Source organism: Telmatherina bonti (genome assembly GCF_933228915.1).
Source record: "Telmatherina bonti genome assembly, chromosome: 17".
NCBI lineage: Eukaryota > Metazoa > Chordata > Actinopteri > Atheriniformes > Telmatherinidae > Telmatherina > Telmatherina bonti.
In genome coordinates, this window is record NC_136615.1 from 23,116,658 (window position 1) to 23,139,332 (window position 22,675).

Below are 22,675 nucleotides of genomic sequence, written 5' to 3' on the forward strand. Positions count from 1 at the left end.
GAACTTCGAGATTAAATTACTTTTAAACAGGCGAGTTAGAAAAAAAATTCACTCCCCCCATGAAGGTAAACCTGACCGATTAAACTGAAAATGGATTTTTGAACCAGGCTGTAAACATGTTTATTTCTGCTGTGAAGTTGGCCTTTTTAACGTGGGAGTCTATGGGGATTTGCTCTGTTTTGGAGCCCCTAGTGGATGAAGGGGGAACTGCAGTTTTATGCACTTCCACATAGTCTTCACTTTTCACCGCCGGAGGTTGCCGCTTGGTTAAAACGGAGGGTTCAGGTAATATCTGGTTCACAGATGATAATATGACCAAAAGTTGAAGTTGTTTTGCATGCTATCACATAGAAGACAATGTTGGCAGACAGTGCACAATCATTTCTTTATTATTTATGAAAATATATCAAAAGTGTAGCACAAGTATGAGCCCAGGCCAGACACTTTTCATGTAGGCTGCTCTATTCCTGAGGTTTCACTCTCATTAAAAAAAGAAGAGGTCGCATTTGTATGCTGAATAAGTTCGTCACCATGCGGCTGCTGGCTCCGCTGATGAATTCTTGCATCTTTTCCCCCTGAACAAATGCACCGATTTAAACAAAAGAAAGAAGGAGAAATGTTAAATCCTCTCTTTACATTTCAGTTAATGAAGTAATTTGTTGCGGCTTTTATTTTTAGTGGAAAATTGTTTCACCTTGTCTTCTAAGTTCCCTGTTCTATATCTTAATGCAAAGTTTCTGCTTTGAACTCGTGCAGTGTGAAGTTCCATTAGGCCGTCACAGTCCCTGTGCATTGTCTAAAAGCCTTTTGTTCGCCATACTAAACATAACAACACTTTATAGTGTAAATTTAAGAAAGGGCAGTCATTTGATGTGTAGATTGCAGGTCTGTGTGATGGATGCTCCATGTCAGCTCCTCGTGTTAGCACCAACTGATGCGTGGCGAACTGGCCCTCTGCCTGTGAAGCCAGGTGGCGGTGGGTAGGCTCATGTCACCGCGGTGCCAGGCCTGTCATTTTCCAGATGTTGTGCGACTTCTGCAGTAGCCCTAAGAGCATACATATATCCTCCTGAAGGAGGGGCAACCTTTCTGGCCACAAACTTTTACTTTTACTGAGCAGTAAAGAGACGTTTGAGTTGGTTTTCCTGGTGTTTACACTGTCAGACTGTTCGTCTTAGGGGGGTGTTAAAAGTTAGAGTTTGTTAGCGTAATCATCAGCAGTAATAGGAAGACTGTTAGGATGGGGGATATAAGTAGAGGGTTTTTGAATTAAAGCTTTCAAGCACAATTGCTGCTCAAGAAGGGCATTTGGAAAAGCAATACAACTGTTGAAGCTTGTGTATCGATTTGTTGATTAGAAGAGACTCTTCTTATAGAAAACGTAACCTGAATTCAAAGGATATAAGCGTGGATTTAGCGACTCCAGCTGATCTTTGTGGCGGCAGGATTTGTAACATTGTCACTGTATTTATAGAAAGTCAGAAATGCGCAAAGCCTCAGCATGTTAAGACACTCGAGGACAGATGTTTACGCCGATGCCGTGCGTGTGCCGAGCTGGTTGAATCAGCCTCACTTGGATTTGTTGACGTCTGACACGGCGTTCATCACGTTGATTATACAACAAGAGTTAAGTGGATAATGGAAGCTTGTCGCAATGAAATTGAAGCCTTTGGGTAAACTTTACAGTCCCAGGCAGTCTTTGTTTTTTTGTTTGTTTGTTTTTTTTTTCCCCCTGAGCTGCAGTTACGCAATCAGAGTGTTACTCACTACATTTCCTCTCGGTATCTGGTGAAGGTGGTGCAGCTTTTTTTGTGCACCGGTTCCTCTGCAGTCTTAAAATCCTCTGCAGGAAGGGACTTGAAATCTATTAAATGAAGCAATGAATGTGTTTTCTTAACTGGCTGCTATCTGTGGCTGGCTTTAAAAAAACTTCTATCCAGCTGAAGTCTTAATTACCAACTAGTGTGTACATGACAAATATCCCACTGTTTCTCTCTGTGAATCCTCTTAAAAATGCTCTTGTTAATGAGATAAAGTTGTCTGCTGCCCGATGGTGTATATGATGATGTTTTTTTGTATAACAAGAAGGATTACATCTGTGAGCATGTAGTTTCTCTTCTCTCGCCCCCCCCCCCCCCCCCCCCCCCCCCCCCTCCAGACTGTCTCCCTTTTTGCTTTCATAGCTCGTAGATCTGAGCTCCCATATCTTGCCGGAGCAGATGTATGCGTGCAAACATTTTCTGTGTGTAGCGTTGGGATAACCTTCCCACATGTTAGTCCTAATTCTAATCGCTTTATTATTTCCCTTAACCTTCCCACCCCAATGAAACACTGTTTCCCCTCCATTGGTCGTTTCTCCACACATTTAATTCATAATTTATCTCAATATAGGCTGTTTTTCTTTATTTGTTTGTTTGTTTTTAAGATATTCATTGATTGTCGTGTGTCACGAGCATATTTTGTTGTTTCCCTCCCGCCTCTGCTTCTTCATCACATTGCCCTTCTTCTTTCATTGTCTTTCATCATCTTCCTCTCCCCCACTTTCTTTTTTATATGTTCCACCCATATCTCACCAGTGTAAGCAGATGGGATAGAGGTGGCGGTGGCCAAACCTGACAGATGCATCTGCCGTGTTAATATTTAGCTGCACTCAGTGTTTTGTTTGCATGTTATTTTGTTGTTGTTTTGGTTTTCCTTGGATCGGAGCGAGATGGAGTTCTATCATTTTAGTTAATATTGTTGTATAAAAATATTCTCATATTAAAATTGCTGTGTGTATGCAGTGTGCACGTGATAAACGATGACTTAGGAGCAGCAGAAGACTTGACCCCGCAGGATAGCATCTGACCGAGGAGGATTTAGTGACATGTAATCCGCTGATGGACTGAAGCCAGTTTCTTTTTTTTCCTCTTCTTCCTCCTTCCTCAACATGACTCCAGCAGCAGATGAATGTTAAATGAGCAGGCAGACCCACATTGGGGTAATTAGAGGCACTTTGCAGCTGACAGTTGTAACTCAGTGTGAAGCCAGAGGGCTTCACTGTGTTGTGTAACCTACAATGTGTTTTTTTTGGGGTTTTTTTTTTTCTGTCAGCTGAGTAAGATTTTCTAAAAAGAAAAGAAAATCAGTGCAATAATTTCCCCTGACAATGAGACATGTTCTTTCCATGAGCCAGCCTGTTAGGATCCCATCTGTCTTTGAGTGCATGTGTTCTTGAACCCTTGAAAAACGGATAAAGTATTCTCCTTATCGCTTGAAAATTAAATCGAGCACTCGCACACACTCGCGCATATTTATTTCTTACCCAAATTCATAAAAATGTAAGTTTTGTTGTTTTTTTTTTTGCGCATAAAAATCAGCAGAAAATGGTTGTGCAGTATGGTTAAAAAATATATTTTCCTAGATTGATCAGTTTTGATGATTTGTGCTTTTGCTGCCTCTTTGCTCTCTATTGAATGCTTGTCATATGAGTGTTGCAGTCAAATGATGACATGTTTGCACTGCAAGAACTGGTGGAACGCCAGCTTGCACATTCAGACTTTGTGTTGTGGTGGGACGACACGTCTTCAGGTGATTAAACAAATTAGTCGTGTGTCTTGTTTGCTGTTTGCCAACTCACAACAAAGTGTGCATGTTTTACTGGCGCCTAAGCTCAGTGGTTTCTCTCTTCAGTTCACCAACACCTCACTTTTTATTATCATCAGTATTCATATTTTCCTCTCTATTTTGAGGTTTCCTTGGCAGTTAGCAAGCAGCTAAGAGCCTGTGAACCAGCCGAAGGATGCACTGTTAGTTCTGTAGACGGATAAATACATTTTTGTCTCGTCCTTATCGCTGTGATCGACATAAAGCAATCTGAAATCATTCAGGCCTTCAGGAAGCCCTTGAATAAGTCAAATTCCCATGTGATAAGCCACCTTGCCCGCGTGTTATCAACTCTATGGTTTTTAAATTCACACGTCACCATGTGAGTTGCATTAATATGTAACACTGACAAGGACACACATGGAGGTATTGAATAAATAAGTCTTTAATCTCAACACACTGTCAGCCTTGTGCGTCTCCTGCATTTCTTAAAGCTGAGAGGCTTCCATATTGATTTTCCACAGATGTAGAGAGTGACAAAGTATTTGGGAATTCAATCAGTGTCCCTGATGTCAAAAAGAAAGAAGGAACGTTTAATCTTGTCAGTGTTATTGTTTCCTGTCTGTCTTCAAACCGGTTAATTAGAGAAGGTTCAGAATACAAAATCACGGTGCAGGTTACACTCATGTTTGCTTTCTGCTTCTCTACGTTTCTCTCCAGCTGCAAGCCTTCTCCATTCTCTGCAATGCCGCAAATCCTCAAGGGTACCACGCACCACCTGTTTATCCTCAGGATCAAAGACTGTTGGTGGAAAACCATGAAGGCAACCGCAGCAGGGAAGCCCCGTCCTGCTCATCGTCCTCATCCTCCTACGCTCCGTCCAAAGGCCCAGACAGAGATCGAGACAGAGATCGTGTCAGAGACAGAGACCGAGACCGAGATAGAGACAGACAGAGAGACAGAGATCGGAACAAAGGGAGAGACAAAGACAAAAAGAAGAAGAAACACAAGAGGAGGTCGAGGTCGAGGTCCAGATCCAGATCAAAGAGTGGACACTTTCTTCCTAGTGCCTACAGAAGAAACCGCCGGTCCCGGTAAGACATCATGAACCCAACCATGAAGTATCCCAAAGTTCCTGAGACTTTTGCTGCTGTAACATTCATGCAAAACTTTGTCCCTAACAAAGGTCAAAACCAAACTGAACAGGAGTGTGTGTGTGTGTGTGTGTGTGTGTGTGTGTGTGTGTGTGTGTGTGTGTGTGTGTGTGTGTGTACGGAGATCATGGTGATATGGCAAATTTTTATATATACAAGGTAAAATATAAAATCACTTATCTGGTTTCACGGAATTGGATTTCTTATAAATGTGCTTCTATTCTAAACATCAATAGAAGCATATAGGTATAATTTTTGGTTTTACTACTGACTTTAAACAATTTCATCAAGACTTTTTTTTTTTTTACTAATTTTAAGCCAACTAAAAACTAGAATCAAAATTCAGTCAGCATTTCATCAGTTGTTTCATCATCACTTTTCTTTTCCACGGAGCGACGAGCTGACAGTCAGACTAAAGCTGCAGAAACTCCTGAGCAGCTGTTAAACGCAAAGCGGTGCAGCTGAATGCAGGGAGGTCCAACCTTTCATGCTCCAAGACGCAGCATGACTTTACAGTTTCACCTTAATCAGCTTAACTCGGCTAAATGATGATGATAGATAAAAGTCATTAACAATGATGAAGTTATTCAATCTGGCATCCAATGCATTAAGAAATTACAGCAGCCAGTAAGTAGTTTTCACTGTTTTCAATTGTAGTGCACATTTTGTCAAGGACAATTGAACTATTCTTGTTGTGTGTAAAATCGCTGCAGTGAACACGATCATGCTGTCAGGCAAACAGCTGCCTGCACACATCACGGTCGCTGCCACACACTACGCCTTTTCCACTCCAGTAGCACATCATCCATCATCTTTACCTCTGCATTTGGGTTGCAAAAGTTTAGAGCTGGGGGAGAAAAACGGAACAAAACAGATTATATTCTTATCATGGGTCCTTATTTCAAAACAAACAAGATTAAAATGATTAGATTGTGCGTCGTGTTTATCTATCGAACTTCTTTTTTGCTTTCAAGTACTCCCTAATTATTAGGAATAATTGTGTAATTCTGCTCCTACCTGGAAACAACCACAGATTATCAGGATAAAATTAGACTTGCATGCAAGGCTAATCTGCATACACACACACTCACCCACACTTTGTCATTTACAAGGGAAACATATCCTTGCTTCATAAATGTTGACCGCAAATTTTATTCTCTGCACATTTTACTTTTACAGAACAACACAATCACAGAACATTTATTCACTTCCTTTGCAAAATTTGGACATAAATGACAACTTTTCTGCTTTTTGTTTAAAGAAATTTTAGCTGCATTTGTCCAGTTTTTTATTTTTTTCCCAGTACGCTTTTTTTTGCTGGTCATTATTGTCGCAGCAGTTTATAAGGAATAAAAGGGGTTATTACTTTCTTTTATGTTTGTGTGTCATACGTTTTAAAGTTTGAATGCTCCCTTCCTGAAGATTTGAGCTGACCAGGATCAAGTGTTGTCATATTTCATAAAACAAAGCCTTGATCCAAACATTCTCCTTGCTCTCCGATGTGCCTTGGATCTTCTTTTCTGCCTTCGCTGTTCCGAGGATGTAATTTCCTTTTCCAACATGGCATTTTTATGTTTGCAAATGACACAAGCGTTGCGCACTATGCCAGCGGACAAAAAGTACTTAGCTTTGCCCTTTTGTGGAACAAAATCTAAAAGTGTAATTAATTTCTGCTAGTACTCATAAATATTCAATTCCCTTTCCGTCTTAGGATTGTTTAGAGAAATCTCCATATTTTTTTGGAGATTCTGTGTGATTATGATTTTTGTCCAAAAGTAATAACCTGAGTTCTGAACTGCAAAGTATTTAAATGGGATTGAAATGAAATGGTTCCCCATCGAGGCATGAAAACCCTGTTATACAAAGGCCATCCTAATTTATTAATCGAAATAGTTTCTCTTTAAATTTTATTGTCTTCCACTTGTTTTATTCATCCTCTGTTCTCTTCATTTCAGAGACATCAGCTCCTCTCATACGCAGGGCTTTGTCGTTTAATGGCCTCTACCCATCTTTTATTTTCTTTGTCCTCTTGTCTGGCCAGATCCCGTTCCCGCTCCCCAGGGAGGAGGGATAGGAGCGGCCCCTCTTCAGACAGAAGACGTGTGGAGAGAGATCACTATCATCCCAGCAGCAGCTCCAGCTTGCCCAGGGGGCATTCAAGATCCAGGTAAATCAAACTCCAGGGGTCTAAAGGATGGTTTAAGAGAAATAGTTAGACATAGAGCTGGGTTTATTTCAACACTGCAAATGTTGGTTCTGACCGTTGCCACACATGGATGAAAGTCTGAAGCGTTGAGCCTGTTTTTAGTTTTAAACATTTAGAAAATAAAGGGAAACATGTGTCTTGATGAATTGCTTATTAACTGGGTTTATCTGTAATTCTGTGTCGTGTAAGTTTGACATTTCTATAAGGCCAAAAATCCAGACAATATTTCAGCAAAAGCACCATGGTGAGTTTTTCAGGAGTTACCTTAGTGTAGTTTCCATTGTGTCAAGTGCTTTTCTTTCTCCCAGGTCTCCTCCTGAACAAAGAAAGAGTTTGTTGTCATCAGAACGGGTGCAAGCAGCTGGTTCCTCCGTCTCACCGTATACGTCACCCAGAGCTTTATCCCCGTCTACCAGCCCTGCGTCCAGCTTTGGCAACTCAAGGTAACCCTCCCTAAACTTGTCAGAAATCCAACCTAAGTTTGTTTTTTTTTTGGGGTTTTTTTCCAATCTTAATTCTAAGAGATGATGTGACTGAAGAAAGTTGCCTTTCTGGAGTTTTATTGGCCTACACTCGTTGTTAATGATTCTGTCTGATTAGAGCTTTTACGTTTCTTTAGGTTTGCAGACTTTTTGTCTGTCATGAAAGAAAACCAGAAAGATTTTATTATTAGGCAGCACTTAGCACTAGGGCTCGGACAATATGCTTTTATCCTGATTCTATTAGATTCCAACTTTTTAGGTGCCGATTAGATTTAAATTGTGATTCTAACGATTCTTTGATATTGCTGATTTTTGTCATTTCCATAAGGAAAAAACAGCACAGTGGCCAGACCATCATTCTGCTGCAAGAATGCCTTGTAATATGTCCATGTCATCAGGAAAGAAAAAATCCATTGATGGAATAACCTGCTTATTCAGTATGGCTTTAATGATATACATTTGTCCCAATTTGATTTGATTCTGATTTTTTGGGTGCCAATTCGATTTAAATTGCCATTCTAACAATTCTTTAATATTGCGGATTTTTGTAGATTAAAACCAAAAAAAATGTACAAAACTTTTTTTGCTCGTCGTTTTTCTTGATTTCAATGAGGAAAAAAACAACACAGTAGCCAGGCCATCATTCTGCTGCTATAATGGCCAAGAAGACAAGCAAAAAGATCAATAAAAACAATAAAAATGACAAAAATTTTATAAGAAATTATTTTTATTCATTTGAATTTAAAAAAAAATTTTTTTAATAGGAAAAATTTATTTTTAAATTGTGAAGCAAAAAATTCCGATATTTGATTTTTTTCGATTCGATTTCCCATCCCTACTTAGCACCATGTAAAAACTATAGATTAATGCACCATTGCTCTACATAACCTGACTCTAGCTGTTTAAAAATGTCCCGCCTTCATCCTTCTATTTCCACCCCTTTGGCCAACCCTCGTGGTATTAAACGTAATAACTTCTCATTTTTAGTTTGTTGATAGATGAAGTCAATCATCCTGAAAGGGTTTATGTGAATGAAAGGGAGTTCTGCCAGTCAAATGATGTCCTGAATTGCTGGCACTCATGCTTTCAATAGCTAATTAAAGCTGCCACAACCCCTCATGGCATGCTGGCCAGAAGCATATCAGTAATTCTGTGATAATATATACACATTATAGTTGCAGCTTTTCTTCCTGCTTTTTCTTGATAAACAGATTGGGAACAAAAATGAGGTATTTGTAAATGGATTTGTGTGTGTGTGCGTGTGTGTTTCTGTCTTGTAAATAATTGTGCTATATCTTTAGAGCAACCACACGAGTGAAGTAAAAAGCCATGCTCCTTTCCTTTCAGATTGTGGTGCTCATCAAAATAGCATGTTGTATTTGCAGCAGCTCGGTGCGTAACTACGTGGAGGGATGTGGCTGATTTCTGTCAATTTGGACTCGAGTCTGAAACCCCTTGACATAAGTCCCTGTGTGCTCGGCACTGTCTTGTCACCTGTTGTGTTCAATCAACATGACGAACACGATTGCATCTATTTTAAAAGTCTCTTGCTAAATAATGAAATGTTAGATGTAGAGCGGATAAAATCTTCGGACAGCCGTGATGTTGAAGCCTGCGGTTTCGCCACAGTCAGTCTGCGCGGTCGTACTCTCAGCTGTTTTCCTGGCGGTGGCTCCGGCTCTAACTGGATATTTTTGTTCTTACAAGTCACATGTCTGCGTCTTCTACATCTCTGTTCTTTTGTTTCTCCCTTCTGCTCCTCATGCTGCTTTCAATGCCTGTCCAACTTCAGCATTTCAGAAAATACCATGAATATTGTATATCCTCTCCTGTTAACATGATTGATATCCCCCCCCCCTCTCTCTCTCTCTCTCTCTCTTTCTCTCCTCTTTTTTTCTTTCCAGGGGTGGTTCTCAGGAGAAAGACAAGGCAGTGTCTTCATCCATAGTGTCCTCTGTGCAGTCCAAAATAACTCAGGTATTGTTCTTTTGCTTTTATCCCAGTTATGTCCTCTGCTCAACTTTACAGCCTCCCCAGTAAATGTACTGAGTGGGGTACTTTGTTTCCATCATACAAAGAGTAAGGATGCTAAGTGCTTTTCACTTTTCATAGCCGGTTTTTATAGCCTTTGTCTCGGCGTGTTACTTTAGTTCATTTGTTATTTCATGCCGTATCCCCCTCATACCTACTGGATACTTGTAGGAACTTTATGTCTTGGGATTTGTCTCAGAGTGGTTAGATGGGCCTGTGTGTCTCTTCAGAACATGGTGTATGTGCTTGCCACGTGGAAATGTCTTCGCCCCCGTTATTTGCAAGTTTATATGAAGCTGTTTTGGTTGTTTGCAGAACAGATACGACTCCCTTGTTCTTGAGTTTTAAACTCGTTGAAATGATCCTTTTCAGGAGCTTAAAATATTCAAAGTTCGATGTAAACTGAAGCTTTTGTCATCTGTTTTGATTAGTGTTGATGCAGTCTGATGAGTACGGAAGCGTAGAGCTGTCATCCAAACAAAAAAAAAAAAGTTGGGCCTAATCACGTTATAACGTAATAGTTTTATTGTAAAAATGTGAAACGTACAATGTTATAACGTGATAGTTTTATTGTAAATACGTGAAACATATCACGTTATAACTTAATAAGTTTATTGTAAAAACGTGAAACTTATAACGTGGTAGTTTTATTGTAAAAATGTGAAACATATCACGTTATAACTTAATAAGTTTATTGTAAATACGTGAAACATATCACGTTATAACTTAATAAGTTTATTGTAAAAACGTGAAACTTGTAACGTGGTAGTTTTATTGTAAAAATGTGAAACATATCACGTTATAACTTAATAAGTTTATTGTAAAAACGTGAAACTTATAACGTGGTAGTTTTATTGTAAAAATGTGAAACATATCATGTTATAACTTAATAAGTTTATTGTAAAAACGTGAAACTTATAACGTGGTAGTTTTATTGAAAATACGTGAAACTATCACGTTACAACATGGTAGGTTTCACGTTTTTGCAATAAAACTTATCACGTTATAACGTATCGTGTTATAATGTAATAAGTTTATTGTAAAACGTGAAACGTACAATGTTGTAACATGATAGTTTTATTGTAAAAACGTGGAACATATCGCGTATCTGAAAGCGTGAACTTGGTCATTTTCGACTTTAGATGAGGAAATTGTGTGTGGGGGATAGGAGATCACAAATGGCTCATTTACAGGACTTGATAGAGTTTTTCTTCATACTTGGGTTGAGACATTGTGAAATTTTAGTGCTTTGGAACACTTTGGATGACATTGTAATAAATATGCGTAGTTTAAGGACAGTTTTAAAAGGCATGGGTCTGTACAGAAGGAAGAATAAGTCCGATCCCCATGACGTGGCATCATTTCTAATCAAAATTTCTTTTTTTCTTTTTCTTTTATTTCTTATTTATACAATAAACTTTTATTGTAAAAACGTGAAACTATCACATTATAACGTAATAAGGCCCAAACTTTTTTTTGATGAGGACGACAGCTCTACGCCTCCGTAGATGAGGACTGTGTGATCAGATACAAATTAAATTATGATGCTTAAAGTGCATGGGCTGATTTCTGAGGCTGTTATTTGCCATGCGAACAACTGTGGCAGCTTTTCCTGTCTGAGTGTTTACTAATACCACTGTCACTCATTCTGGGAGATTTGCCAAGAATTAAGGGGGGGAAGAAAAAAAAAAAGAATTTGGAAAATTTGGGTTTATGAGCAGCAGGCAAAAGAAGTGAAATCTGGCCCCAGGCTTTAAAAAATCTTCGGGGATATGAGATGTCACTTTGCTGTTGAAGAGGTGGCCGATGCAAGTGCAGTGTTGGCCATCCAGTGCATATGAATTCAGACACAAAGACAGAAAATGTCCTTTCCCCCCCCCCCCCCCCCCCCCCCCTTCTGTCAGATTATCAGCATCTTCAAAATGGCCTCCAGCAAAACTTGTGCAATAATATCGCAGCAAATAATTTGCATCCTCAGCTAACCTTTGTTGAACCGAAGCAAATAGTGAGTTTAGCTCATTAATCAGTTGTTTGAAATAAACTATAAAATCCAGTGTTACCACCTAATAAGTTAATTTTTTACCCATTTTACCCATTTCTAGATGTACTCGAGGGTGTTTTGGTACCCGGCGAGCAGTTGTTGAGGGTTAAGGGCCTTGCTCAAGGGTCCACAGCAGGCAAGATTTTCTAAGTCATTTTAAACACAGCAGGCAGGTTTTCCTTTGTGGCCCAGAGAGGCTTTTGGTTTTGTTATTCTGTTTTCTAAAGGTTCTTTAAAACCCATCTGGTTTGGCCCACTCTGTAGGAAATTGCAGGTGTAAAAAATCTACCAGTCCAACAACAAGAGATGGCCTCTCTCCAGGTCACACGGCACTTTGGTTCGCTTCATTTATCGCGTGAGATAATTTTTTTGAATGGTTTGGACATACGGACCAATCACAGGCAGATAAAGTGGAGCACTGGCAAAATTGGAAAAAAGGAAAAGCTGACCAGTAGTCCCACTTCAGCCAAGGCAGGTAGAGGCAGGGAGCAGTTTTATTTCTTGAAATATGCTGCCACTCAGCTTTGTTGTTTCGTATGAAACGGTGTTGTAAAGGTCCACAGGGCTGCTCAGAGTCTTCATCTTCCTACCTGTCAGCCGCTATAAAACTTTCATGAAGCAGTTCACAAAAGCAAATCAAACTACTGCTGTGTACACTTAAAGCTGGTACTGCTAGTAGGACAGCTATGACACAATCACCATGCCGATAAAAATACACTTATTCACTGTTTTTATTTTAATTTTGATGCTGATGCTGCAAGAGGAACCTGTTAAAATGTAAATTTATGCATCAGACAGCATTAAGGTTGTGTGATCTGTCATAGCTATGCAACATGGATGGTAAAAGTAGGTTCTCTTTTAATGTGTTTAATGTGTTTCTTGTTTAAAAAAAAAAAAAACTATAATACCTGCTCAAAATCACGTCAGATGAGTTAAATTAGCAACTCTTATTGTTAGTTTACCTTTTGAACTAGAAGGCTGTAAATCTGTTTTGTTTCTTTTTCCTCTAAGTGACACCAAAACTCTATTTATTTTATTTATTTATTCTTTCATTTGATTGTTTCTTCTTTTATTCATTCATGTATTTATTTTTGTGCAGACAACAAAATCAAATCTGCTTTTAAAAGCAAGCACAAGACTCATGTCTTCAAGGAGCATTTCTGCACATATTTCATCTCCTCTGTTCGTCAGAGGAGAACGTGGTCCAGTTCTTTGCAACAAACCAGCACTGAATAAGCTGCACCCAAGACAATATTGTGGGATCTGTTGTTTCTTGTGTTGTAACAAAGGGACTATTGCTGAGAAAGAAGGGGACAAAACAAAAAAACGAAAAAGAAAAGAAAAAAAAAGAATTCCACTGCCTACAGCCACACATGGCAACACCTGCGTCCAACTGGACTCGCAGCCGTCTGACTAGTACTTATGTATGATGTCCTCTAGTGTTTCAGTTTCCACTCTCAGATGTAAGTCACTTTGGATAAAAGCATCTGCGAAATGACCGTAGAATAGAATGGAATAGAACAGAAAATGGAGACATGTTTGTGACAGGACGGCGCCCCCTGTCATCATGTCTCATGGAAACCACGACCTTCTGTTGGGTTCTAAAAATCTTTCTGACACTTTGATATATAAACTAGTAGTAATCACGCATGGGGTATGTTTCCATTTTCAGTTGTCGTGCCAGCTGTTAAACTACTCAATATTTGCCTCTAATCAGTGTCCTGCGACACGAACATACTAGCTAATTATAGCTTCATTTAACAGTTCAGTATGTTTCAGTTTGTTCTCGCTGCCCAGCTGAGGATAAATCCTGACTGAAGTTTCCATACAGACGTCGCCTTGAGCATTAAGGCATTTGGTGGTTCTTGGATTTGAGGCCAAACATGGACAAATGTCCCAAAGATCAAAAGTGGAAAAGAGGCATTAAAGAGTGGCGTATGAGTTTGGCTACATGGTGTAATGAAATTACCGTAAGGTTGTGACTGTTTTTTCCCAGTTAGGTGCAGTTATTACTCACAGCGTAACCTCGCATTCACACATCTCTGAACTCTGATCCCAGAACCGGCTCTCTGCTCCACCATGGGGAGAATTTCTCTGTGCAGATTATGGCTGCGATCCAGCTTGCAGCTGTTCTGCAGAAACATCTTGTTTCATTTGAATCAGCTCCAAAGACATCAGTAAATTCTTTACCCGATTTGCTTGAAATCAGTTCTGAGATTCAAGGGTTTTTTTTGTTTGTTTTTTTTCTTTTTAAAATATGTCTTGTCCAGCATTTAAGCAAGCAGAATGATGGTCTGGATGCTGTGTTCTGCTGAGCAAATATACTTTGCCAAGGGGAGCATTACTGGTATGATGATCCCCTTGATTTTCTGGATTCTTATGTTATATCTTTATTTATTTTGTTTAATTGTAATAGAGTTCCTACTGCTGGACCAGACCGAGAAGACAGAATAGAGACAGAAAGACAAAGGGAAAGAGAAAGAGAGAGATAGAAAGAAAGAAAAGAGAAAAACAACATTTGCATGATCATATGCATATATACCCATAGGTATTCATCTATATAAACCTACGTACAAGGTGTTTTTACATAACTCTGCGCCCATTGTTTGGTTTTTTCTTTATTTCCAGTGTAGATCACAAACTTTTCCTCATTTTTTTCCTTGTCTCTGCGTTGTACAAAGTAGTAAAACACTTCTCTGTGTTGATCATCTGCCAAGTAAATGCATTTAATCTGCACTTTGCTATTTTAAAAAAATGAAATGAAAAAGGTGAACTTGTGATAAAAACACAGAGCAATTGTTCCAGTGAGTGAGGAGAAGCTGCGGCAGAGACCAGCACTCAAGAAGCTTTGCGGCTCACAGTAATGAAGGTCAACAGAGTGTGAATGAAGAGGCAATGCGAGCTATTCTGTGAACAGTGGTGCTACTTACATTCAGTTGCAGCTTATTCTTTCCTCTGGTCACTGTCCAGTGTGTTTGTGAGGGTGAAAGACAAAGTGTATTGCAGACAGAGCCTGTAGTGTTTACCGACCAGATGTCGAACGTCACACACCTCTCATCTCTCCTACACCTCACATTTAAAAAAAAAAAAAGGAAAAAGCTCATTTCTTTTGTTGGTCTATATTCCGATGCGCTTGCTTGAATTTATCTGAACACAGAAACATGAACATGTTCATGAAACGTGGCGACGCAACATGCCCTGATTGTAAACGGCTAACTACTTCTACCCCCCCTCCCCCATCTGTGATGTTTTACAAACACGTCTTGAATAATTCAGCTAAACCTCATCTGTGTAATGGCCTCTTCTTCCCAGAGGGTGCTTGCTTGGTATTTGCCTCATCCCCATCTCTCATTTTCTTCCTTTTTGGTTTTATTTCTCTTGTCGTCTCTTCCTTTGCTGTATTTTTAATATAAAGCCAGTGCACATTTTAAAAGCTCTGAGTATTGTCAAAAGTAGAAATTTGTAGCAAATTCCCAGATATACCAAATACTACCCTTCTGCATACCAGATAATGAATTTATTCAATCACATCACCCAGCTGTATCAGACAACAAAGCTTTAAAATTCACCGTATTAATGCAACTGTTTTTCTCATTTCTGATTTTTTTTTTTTTTTTTTTTTTTTTTTTATGGTTTAAAGTCAGACTGTGAGCCCGCCTGTATACGATACTATTTAGCACTTCAATCATATTACTCATTTTTAATTGAAAGACTTTCTCTCTGAATGATGTGCAGTTTATAGTCAAATTTGGTAACGTTGGAGCTTTGAAATTGCATCTTTTGGAATATGAAGTGCAGCAACTTGAAATGAACTTGTATTTGCACAAATGTCTGTAGTCCTGTTTACTTTTCACACCATCATTGATTCCTGAGCGGTCTGCACAGCCCATTGCGAGCAAGGAGTGATGAAGGAGTAAAAAAAAATTGAATCATAAAATAAAAGACCCTGATAAGTCAGTTTAAAGATCACAGGCTACTCGTAGTAACACTGAGTTGTAACAGGTTTCACATTAAGTACAGTACACACATTAAGGAGTTAGTCAGACAAGAGCGTGTATGTGTATATACATGTATGTATGTGTGTGTGTGTATATATATATATATATATATATATATATATATTAAAATATCAGATCAAAATATCAGTGAATAATATTAAATACTATTTTCATGCTGCACACAGTTACAATAATAACAATTTAAGGCAGTCTTGCAATGTTTTTTTTCAGATGTGTAAGGTGCTTTCTTGTCTCTTTTTCAAATGAACATGTTCTGTCAACATGATTCATTATTAGTGTTGTTTTCTACATCTCACTGAACGATGCAATTTTCAAGGACAGCGAAGGGAGATCCTCTGAAAAGGAATGAGATTGTAAATCCTGACCTATGTAACATAAAATGGAGGTAAAAAGAAGAAAACTGTCTAATTTCATGCTGCACTTAGTTCAAGTTCTCTTGGTTAAACATTTCACTTTGTTGCTGAGTAGTTGGAAATATTCATCCTGTAGCCTGCAGCTTTTATTTTTACCCTGCAGTTCAGCCATGTTGTTCCTGCTGTTTTTCCTGCAGAGTGAACATAAAAAAAAAAAGAAGGAAAAGAAGTCAGATGTCAGTCATAGTTAGAGATACCGTGCTAAGGAAGTTAATATAAATGACATGTTTTTTATTCATCACTGCGGGGATGGCGGATACCCAGCAGTGTCACAATTTACAATTAATAATCGCAATTTCAGATCACGGCAGTCATGTCTGCATCATCATCCTTCATCTATATGGTGGCAGCTCGATGAAAATATCACAGATACAGGTCGTAATGCTTATATCTAGTTATTTAAAGGCAGAAATATATCATTTTTTTATATTTCGTTCCTGATAAGATGAATGAACAAAAAAACATTTGTAGCAAGTCGTAAAAACCTTGTTTTTTTTAGCGGCTACACATTTCTTGAGTTGGAAAACATTTTATTTCTTATTTTTGATTTGAAAAAATATCAAATAATTTTTAAGAATCATAAATATTACATATTTTTTAGGGAAAAAATCCAATACTAGAAATAATCTAGTGAAATTATTTGAAAGGATGTAAGAATAAAAGTTCAACAAACTATTGATTCAATAAAGGAAATGGAAATAAATTGATAAAGCTAATATAATCCGAACGATTCATGCACAAGTATTTTTTTTATTTATTTGGTTTTTTTGGTGTTTTTTTTCTTCTCACTTTATACTTAAGAGTGATGGGTTCTAACTCCTTAAAAAAAAAAAAAAAATACTGACTGCATGACCCAAAAAAATTCCTCAGATATACAAAAGTTAGAAAAGTGCTGCAAAATGTAGAGCCTGTGACAGTTGTAAAAACCAAAGAAGCATCATTAAGACTAAAAACTAAAAGGATACAAAGGAATAAAAGCTCCCGAGAAGAATTGGGGACTGACTGTGGCCTGTTCCCGCAGGCTTTTTACATCCCAGTACAAAGTCATTAAAGTTTCATCTCCATCTTCATTCGTCCACTTGGATTAAAGTCATAATACAAACATGCTCCAGTCACTCGCTGTTCCGCTTTGAATAACTTGCTAAGCATTGTTCCTCACCTGACATTAACAAGGATACCATAAAGAATAAAAGTCTCTCCTTTCCCGTTGGAGAGATTTGGTCGACTGTCATGTGACAATTTTACAATAACTTGTAATCATTTATTGATGTAACAAAACAGTTTTTGTTTGCAAAGATGCTTAACTGCTGACAGAGGAGTTGAGTTATAGCCGGAGCCCTATTTGACACATCCCACGAAGACGAGTGTTTCCACAAGACCTTTTGAGTGATTTGATGTGACGGCTCCATCCTTCTGTGATTACAGCTGGTAATTTGTCTCATCTGTCAGGAGGGCTCCGGGGTGGATTTTTGTCCAAGTATGTAGAAATCCCTCACGGGATGCGATGCAAATGAACACTTCCTTTTCTGCAATGCAAGCATCGGCCGGTCGGTCGGTCAGCAGATTTGAAAAGTCTACCTGAAAAGAGAGTGGAGGGGAAGTAAAGCAAACATTAATACTGTTCTCCAAAACCACCTTGTACAACTTTTTGTTTCTTTGCTTATCTTTTGCACTTTTAACCGCTGTAGCTTTCTGCAAATGTTTTTTTTTTTTTTTATTTTATTTTCATCACACCTGTTGCCGACGCAGTCGTATGTAAATATTAGGAACGTGTAAATATGCATGGGGTTGAGAAGGACTTTTTAATCCTTGTCCTTTGCTTTGAGACGGATTCAACTGCGCTGCCACTGAAGTTTAAGCCTGCTTCACATATTGCCGAGCCGACGTGGTTTTGTCACGGCCTCTTCTGCGCTGCTGCACTGGTGGACATTTTCCTTCTTTTAAGAGCTGCGCTCATTCTTGCAAGCCACTGGCGAAACACAGCTAAAACAAATTGGCGAGCTTAAGGCAACCGCAAGCTGCTCTGTTGATTCCCAGTGGGAGCAGCAGCACTAGCAGCGCTTTCATGCCTCAGGAAGTAGTTTGATTAATTATACCTAGAATTAATATTCATTAAGGAGCTGCAAAGAGAAAAGGAATGCGTTACCACATCGGCTGCACGTCTTTTTATTATTTATATCAAGCGAGGGTGATGGATAGTTTGTATACGCATCGATACAGCTGCTTATTACCTCCTCGGCCGAGGTCGTGTTTTTGCTGGTGTTTATCTGTCTGTCAGTTCTTCCGTTAATAGATTTATGCAAAAAGTACTGGGTGGTTTTTTTTCATGGATTTTAGTTTTAGGATTGGGATCACTGCCTGGATCAGGAAGTTTTGGAGAGAATTCTTTCTCATTGTGACATAGGAGCATTTTCAGTGTGTGCATGAAACTACACAATAATGGGTGCTTGGCCAGTTGCATCTGGCAAAATTCTGGAAACTACGATGCACAACACAAAGACGTGGAGGATCTTTGGAACGCTGCTAGATAACGCATTAAGATACAAACATGCAACAAACGCCACAAAATAGACAAGATACTGTGGATTCGTTAGCAGTTACTAGTAGTGCATCCATATAAAATGAATGTAGATGGAGAACATGGTGGAAATAATAATATGGGTAGAAATGAGCTGCTTGCAGATGTCTGTGATCTCTGAGTGTTTTTCTAGTTTGGGATCATTTAATGAGGAACTGGAAGATATGACATTATCATGACTGGTTTCAGCAGAACCCCACTTAGAGGGGTTATGTTACCCACAGATGTCCAGCAGCTGTGTTTGCCGGTTCCCTGGCACCTGTGACTGCTTCACGGGGCCAGCTGGGTTGGGTCAGGCTTCAAGTTGACTTTTAGTGGTCCAGTGACATGTGGGAGTAGCAATCTGTGTTTCATTAAAACTCACTTTTCTACTTTTGCTCTCCCCTGCTTCTTTTTCAGGACCTGATGGCCAAAGTGCGAGCCATGCTCGCCTCCTCAAAGACCTTCCAGCCTCCCAGTTCCTAAAGAGGGCACGGCTCTCTAGTAGCCACCACAACTTTGGCCTATCAAAGACCACCACGCTTCATACTGTGATCTCCCGGAGATTTAACAGACCCACATCTGTTTCAGTGTTTTTTCCATTTATTTTTACGTTATTTTAGCATGGGCACGCTCAGTTTGGCTATATTATGTCTACTGCAGTGTTGTGAGAGGGAAGTAAGCTGAAGCTGGAGAGGGGTGTAAGTGCTGCGTTTCACACCCAGTCTGAGAAAATTGCTCATTAGCTGGTCCAAGTTTTTTTTTTTTTTGTTTTTTGTTTTTTTTTTGTTTTTTTGTGAATCAAAAATCAAACGGTGGCAAAATGAAGTTTAGTTTGCATTTTGTTTGAAACTAAACTTCTAGATGATGTCAGCATTTATGCAGCGTTAACTGAAGCTGTTGTGTGTATTATCTCCTTCTATGAAGGTTTATGTTTTGATCATTTTATTTTACCGTCTCGTATCTACTCATCTCTGCTGCTGTTTTCCTCCTCGTTTCCTTTCACAGCTCTGTTTCCTCTCCAGCGCTTCGCTCTTTTACCGGAACAGTGCTTTTAATTTTTTACTCTGCCCCTCAGCTGTTGTGTCTGGCCTTCTATTTCTGTTCCTGGTTTCTACTGTCATGAATTTATTGGAGAACAACTTTGTAATCTGAACTGTCAATAAAGTTTCAGTTATGAATAACTTGGCTTTTTTTCTTTCTTTAAATAAAAGAAAAATCCTAAGTTTCATTGCAAATGGACAAATGCATAAGTTAAAATTTCTTCACTTATTGGAGAAAAAAAAAAGACGAGTAATTACGTCAGCTGAAAACAACATTGGGTCAAAAAAGAAATTTTACACATTAAGGTTATAAAAATTCACCTGGTTCTGAAGGTAATTAGACAACCTGCTAAAATGTGGCTTGTTACATATTTGTAACCAAAAAGGAAGTCAAACTGAGTTAATCTTTTCAGTCCTGAGGTGCTCAGAAGACAAAAACGCATTAGCATGTTAATGTCTTCAAACTTTTTTATTTACTAGTCTGTTTTATCCATGGGTTACATAAATATGTTAATTAGACTGATTAATTTAATTTCTTTTAGAAATTAAATTAAAAAAAAAAAAGAGGCAGGAAGGAGGTAAGCTTATAACGCTCCCAATTTATACACACCTTTCCATTCGGTCCCACAAGTTACATAAATACCACATACATGAAAAAAGAGAAGGAATTAACATAATTTATCTTTTACATTTGTCTTCCAGTACATTAGAGCTCTATTTCTTTTTTCAATGTTTTCCTAAACTAAAAATTACCTTCATAACTTTAAGTTATTTAAAAAAAAAAAAAAATTCACAATCAAACTCCTGTGACAAAAAAATACACATTTGTTTCATACCTAACAGAGTAAACGTGTTTAATATCCAACCAGCATCACCAGATCATCTAATTCACACACGTTCTGTAAATGTTCAGGTAAATATTTATACTTCGATTTATACATTATTATTCAAGTCTGAAACTCCACCAAGTCCAATAAACCCGACAAAATAAAAAGTTCCCTATAACCTACTTTATAAATTCTGCAACAGAAGCGAGGCAACATAGCCCTGCATATTATGGTAATTTTGTATCTCCCCTGAATGTTGCATGCTGGAGCCTGAAAGCAGCTTGAAGCAGTACTGATGAGCAGCTGACTTTATTTGGAAAAGTTATTTTAAGCTTTCATATCATCTAACGGTAGACAAACCGGATGTCCATTCAACTTGTGACGTCTTACAGCAGTAAAATGCAGTTTTTAGGTCAAAACTTTGCTCATAGTTTGTAAAAATTTGTCCAAAATTAGGGTAAAGTGAACATTTGTGACAGGGCAAAGAAGGATTAGCTCACTGTCAGAATTTAGAGTGTGTGCTTGATCTGCGCACAAAGGGTTGCAGGCTAATGGCTTGAGGCACATACTAAACAGGACCTGTGCTCGTCTTCTGCAGCATTTTGCAGGGCTATCATAAATTATGCTTCCACTTTAAAAAGAAAACATTTGTAGTTCATCTTCCAGGGTTTTGGGAGATATTACTCAGTTTTAGATGAACTCACAACTGAAGAAAGCTTGTTTCATGCAGTGGCCAGTCTCTGATGGAGAACTGTGCACAAGTTCAAACTCTAAACAAACCGAGAAGGAGAAAATGCAAGGCCCAATTATTTCTCCATCTTGCCTTTGATGAAGAGGAGGGTGACACAAGAAAAGGCGTTCTACTGATCACTAACCTTGTATTAAGATCTGAATAGAGAATTTCTGGTACAAATATTTCATGATTTACTCAGGATGTGAATTCTATGTACACATTCCTCTCTTTTTTTTTTTTTTTTTTTTTTTTTTTTTTACATATTTTTATGTGTATATTTCTTTGGAAACTCAGCCTATGATACAAATCACTGTTTGCTATTCGTCGTAGAGATAAAATCTAAACCTGAGTTACATCTTTGACTTGTTCTATGCATAAACTAAGTGTTTTTTGGCAGTTCACACACCGCTGCGAATACATTCTATATATTTATCTAACTAAAGTTTCACACAGGACTGTATATGACATTAAAAAGACATTTAAAGTATTAAATATGTAAAGTAAAGCAGTGAAAGCATGATGATGTGAGGCTTCATTGCTCACTACCAGGTTGCTTCTAAGGTCACAAGTTTGAATTGAATTGGAACAATTTTTCCCCCGTCTCTGTTTGGTTCTGATTGGTCAACAAGCCACTCTTTTACAGTGTTTGTTTACTGTTACACAGGTTTGAAAATATAGTTGCTAATTCTTTCTTTTCTTTTATTTGTGATCCACAGAGGTGACAGAGGATATTATGTTTACTGCCCTCAAGCCTTCACCTCCACTGATTGTGTGAAGTTACTGTCACAGCAGCGTTGCTCATAAACCCTGGAACCTTAGCGGTTGATTGGCTGATATCCTCTAGGTCCCCGTCAGGGCTGAGATGGCACTTGTGACTTAGTGGGTAGTTAAACCAAGGTACAGAAATTGTTAGTTACCTCCAGCTTGATTATCTCAGTATTATAGCAGAGTGCCAGCTCACCGGATTAGACGCTCAGCCTGATAACCCCTTTCTAGGTCACGCTAAGTCATACAAGTAATCAATAAAATGTCTAAATCAATCCCAACACAGATAAGCAGCTGCTGAAAAGGTTCTTTTTGCGCTATGTGCTCGTACTGCACTGCTTCTGATTGTAGCTGACCATTGTAATACCACGGCAGGATCAAACTATCTGTAGGGTAGAGGTGGGGATCGTCGGCATAGCAGTGTTGTTAGATTTATATGGGCATATTCAGAGCTTAAATGATTGGTATGAACACACAAAAACTACTCAATGACATGATTGCACCCGCACAACAAACTTCTTCTTCAGTGTCAGTGAAATAAACATCCTTTGTACTTTTTCAGCATCACAATTGCTACTTCAGGCCTCTTGTCACTGCAGCGGTAGTCAATCCCACCCCTCGCCATCAGGGAAACTCTTCAGGAGTCGGGCCAGGAAGCTACTTTAAACCTCAGGTTGTGAGAGTTTCTGAATGTTCCCTTCTGGCAAACATAAACATTTCTTTGGATGTTTTGTGTTTTCTGCTTTGTTTTCTCCTCAGTATTTGATCTGCTGTCAAGTGGCAAGTTATATTATAAAAAAAAAAAAAAAAAAAGAAACT

General features: G+C 38.6%; 1 protein-coding gene across 2 annotated transcripts in view; it reads left to right on the plus strand.

Moving 5' to 3' along the window:
- The window catches only part of sfswap (splicing factor SWAP), a 54,189-nt gene extending 34,545 nt beyond the window's left edge, over positions 1 to 19,644 (plus strand). For both annotated transcript variants that reach the window (XM_079256162.1, XM_079256163.1), the window contains exons 15-19: positions 4,306 to 4,679; positions 6,781 to 6,906; positions 7,254 to 7,388; positions 9,332 to 9,404; positions 18,909 to 19,644. In XM_079256162.1, the coding sequence (XP_079112288.1) occupies positions 4,306 to 4,679; positions 6,781 to 6,906; positions 7,254 to 7,388; positions 9,332 to 9,404; positions 18,909 to 18,974 (774 nt within the window). In that variant the 3' untranslated portion in view covers positions 18,975 to 19,644. The remainder of the gene's footprint in view (positions 1 to 4,305; positions 4,680 to 6,780; positions 6,907 to 7,253; positions 7,389 to 9,331; positions 9,405 to 18,908) is intronic.
- The last annotated feature ends 3,031 nt before the right edge of the window (positions 19,645 to 22,675 follow it).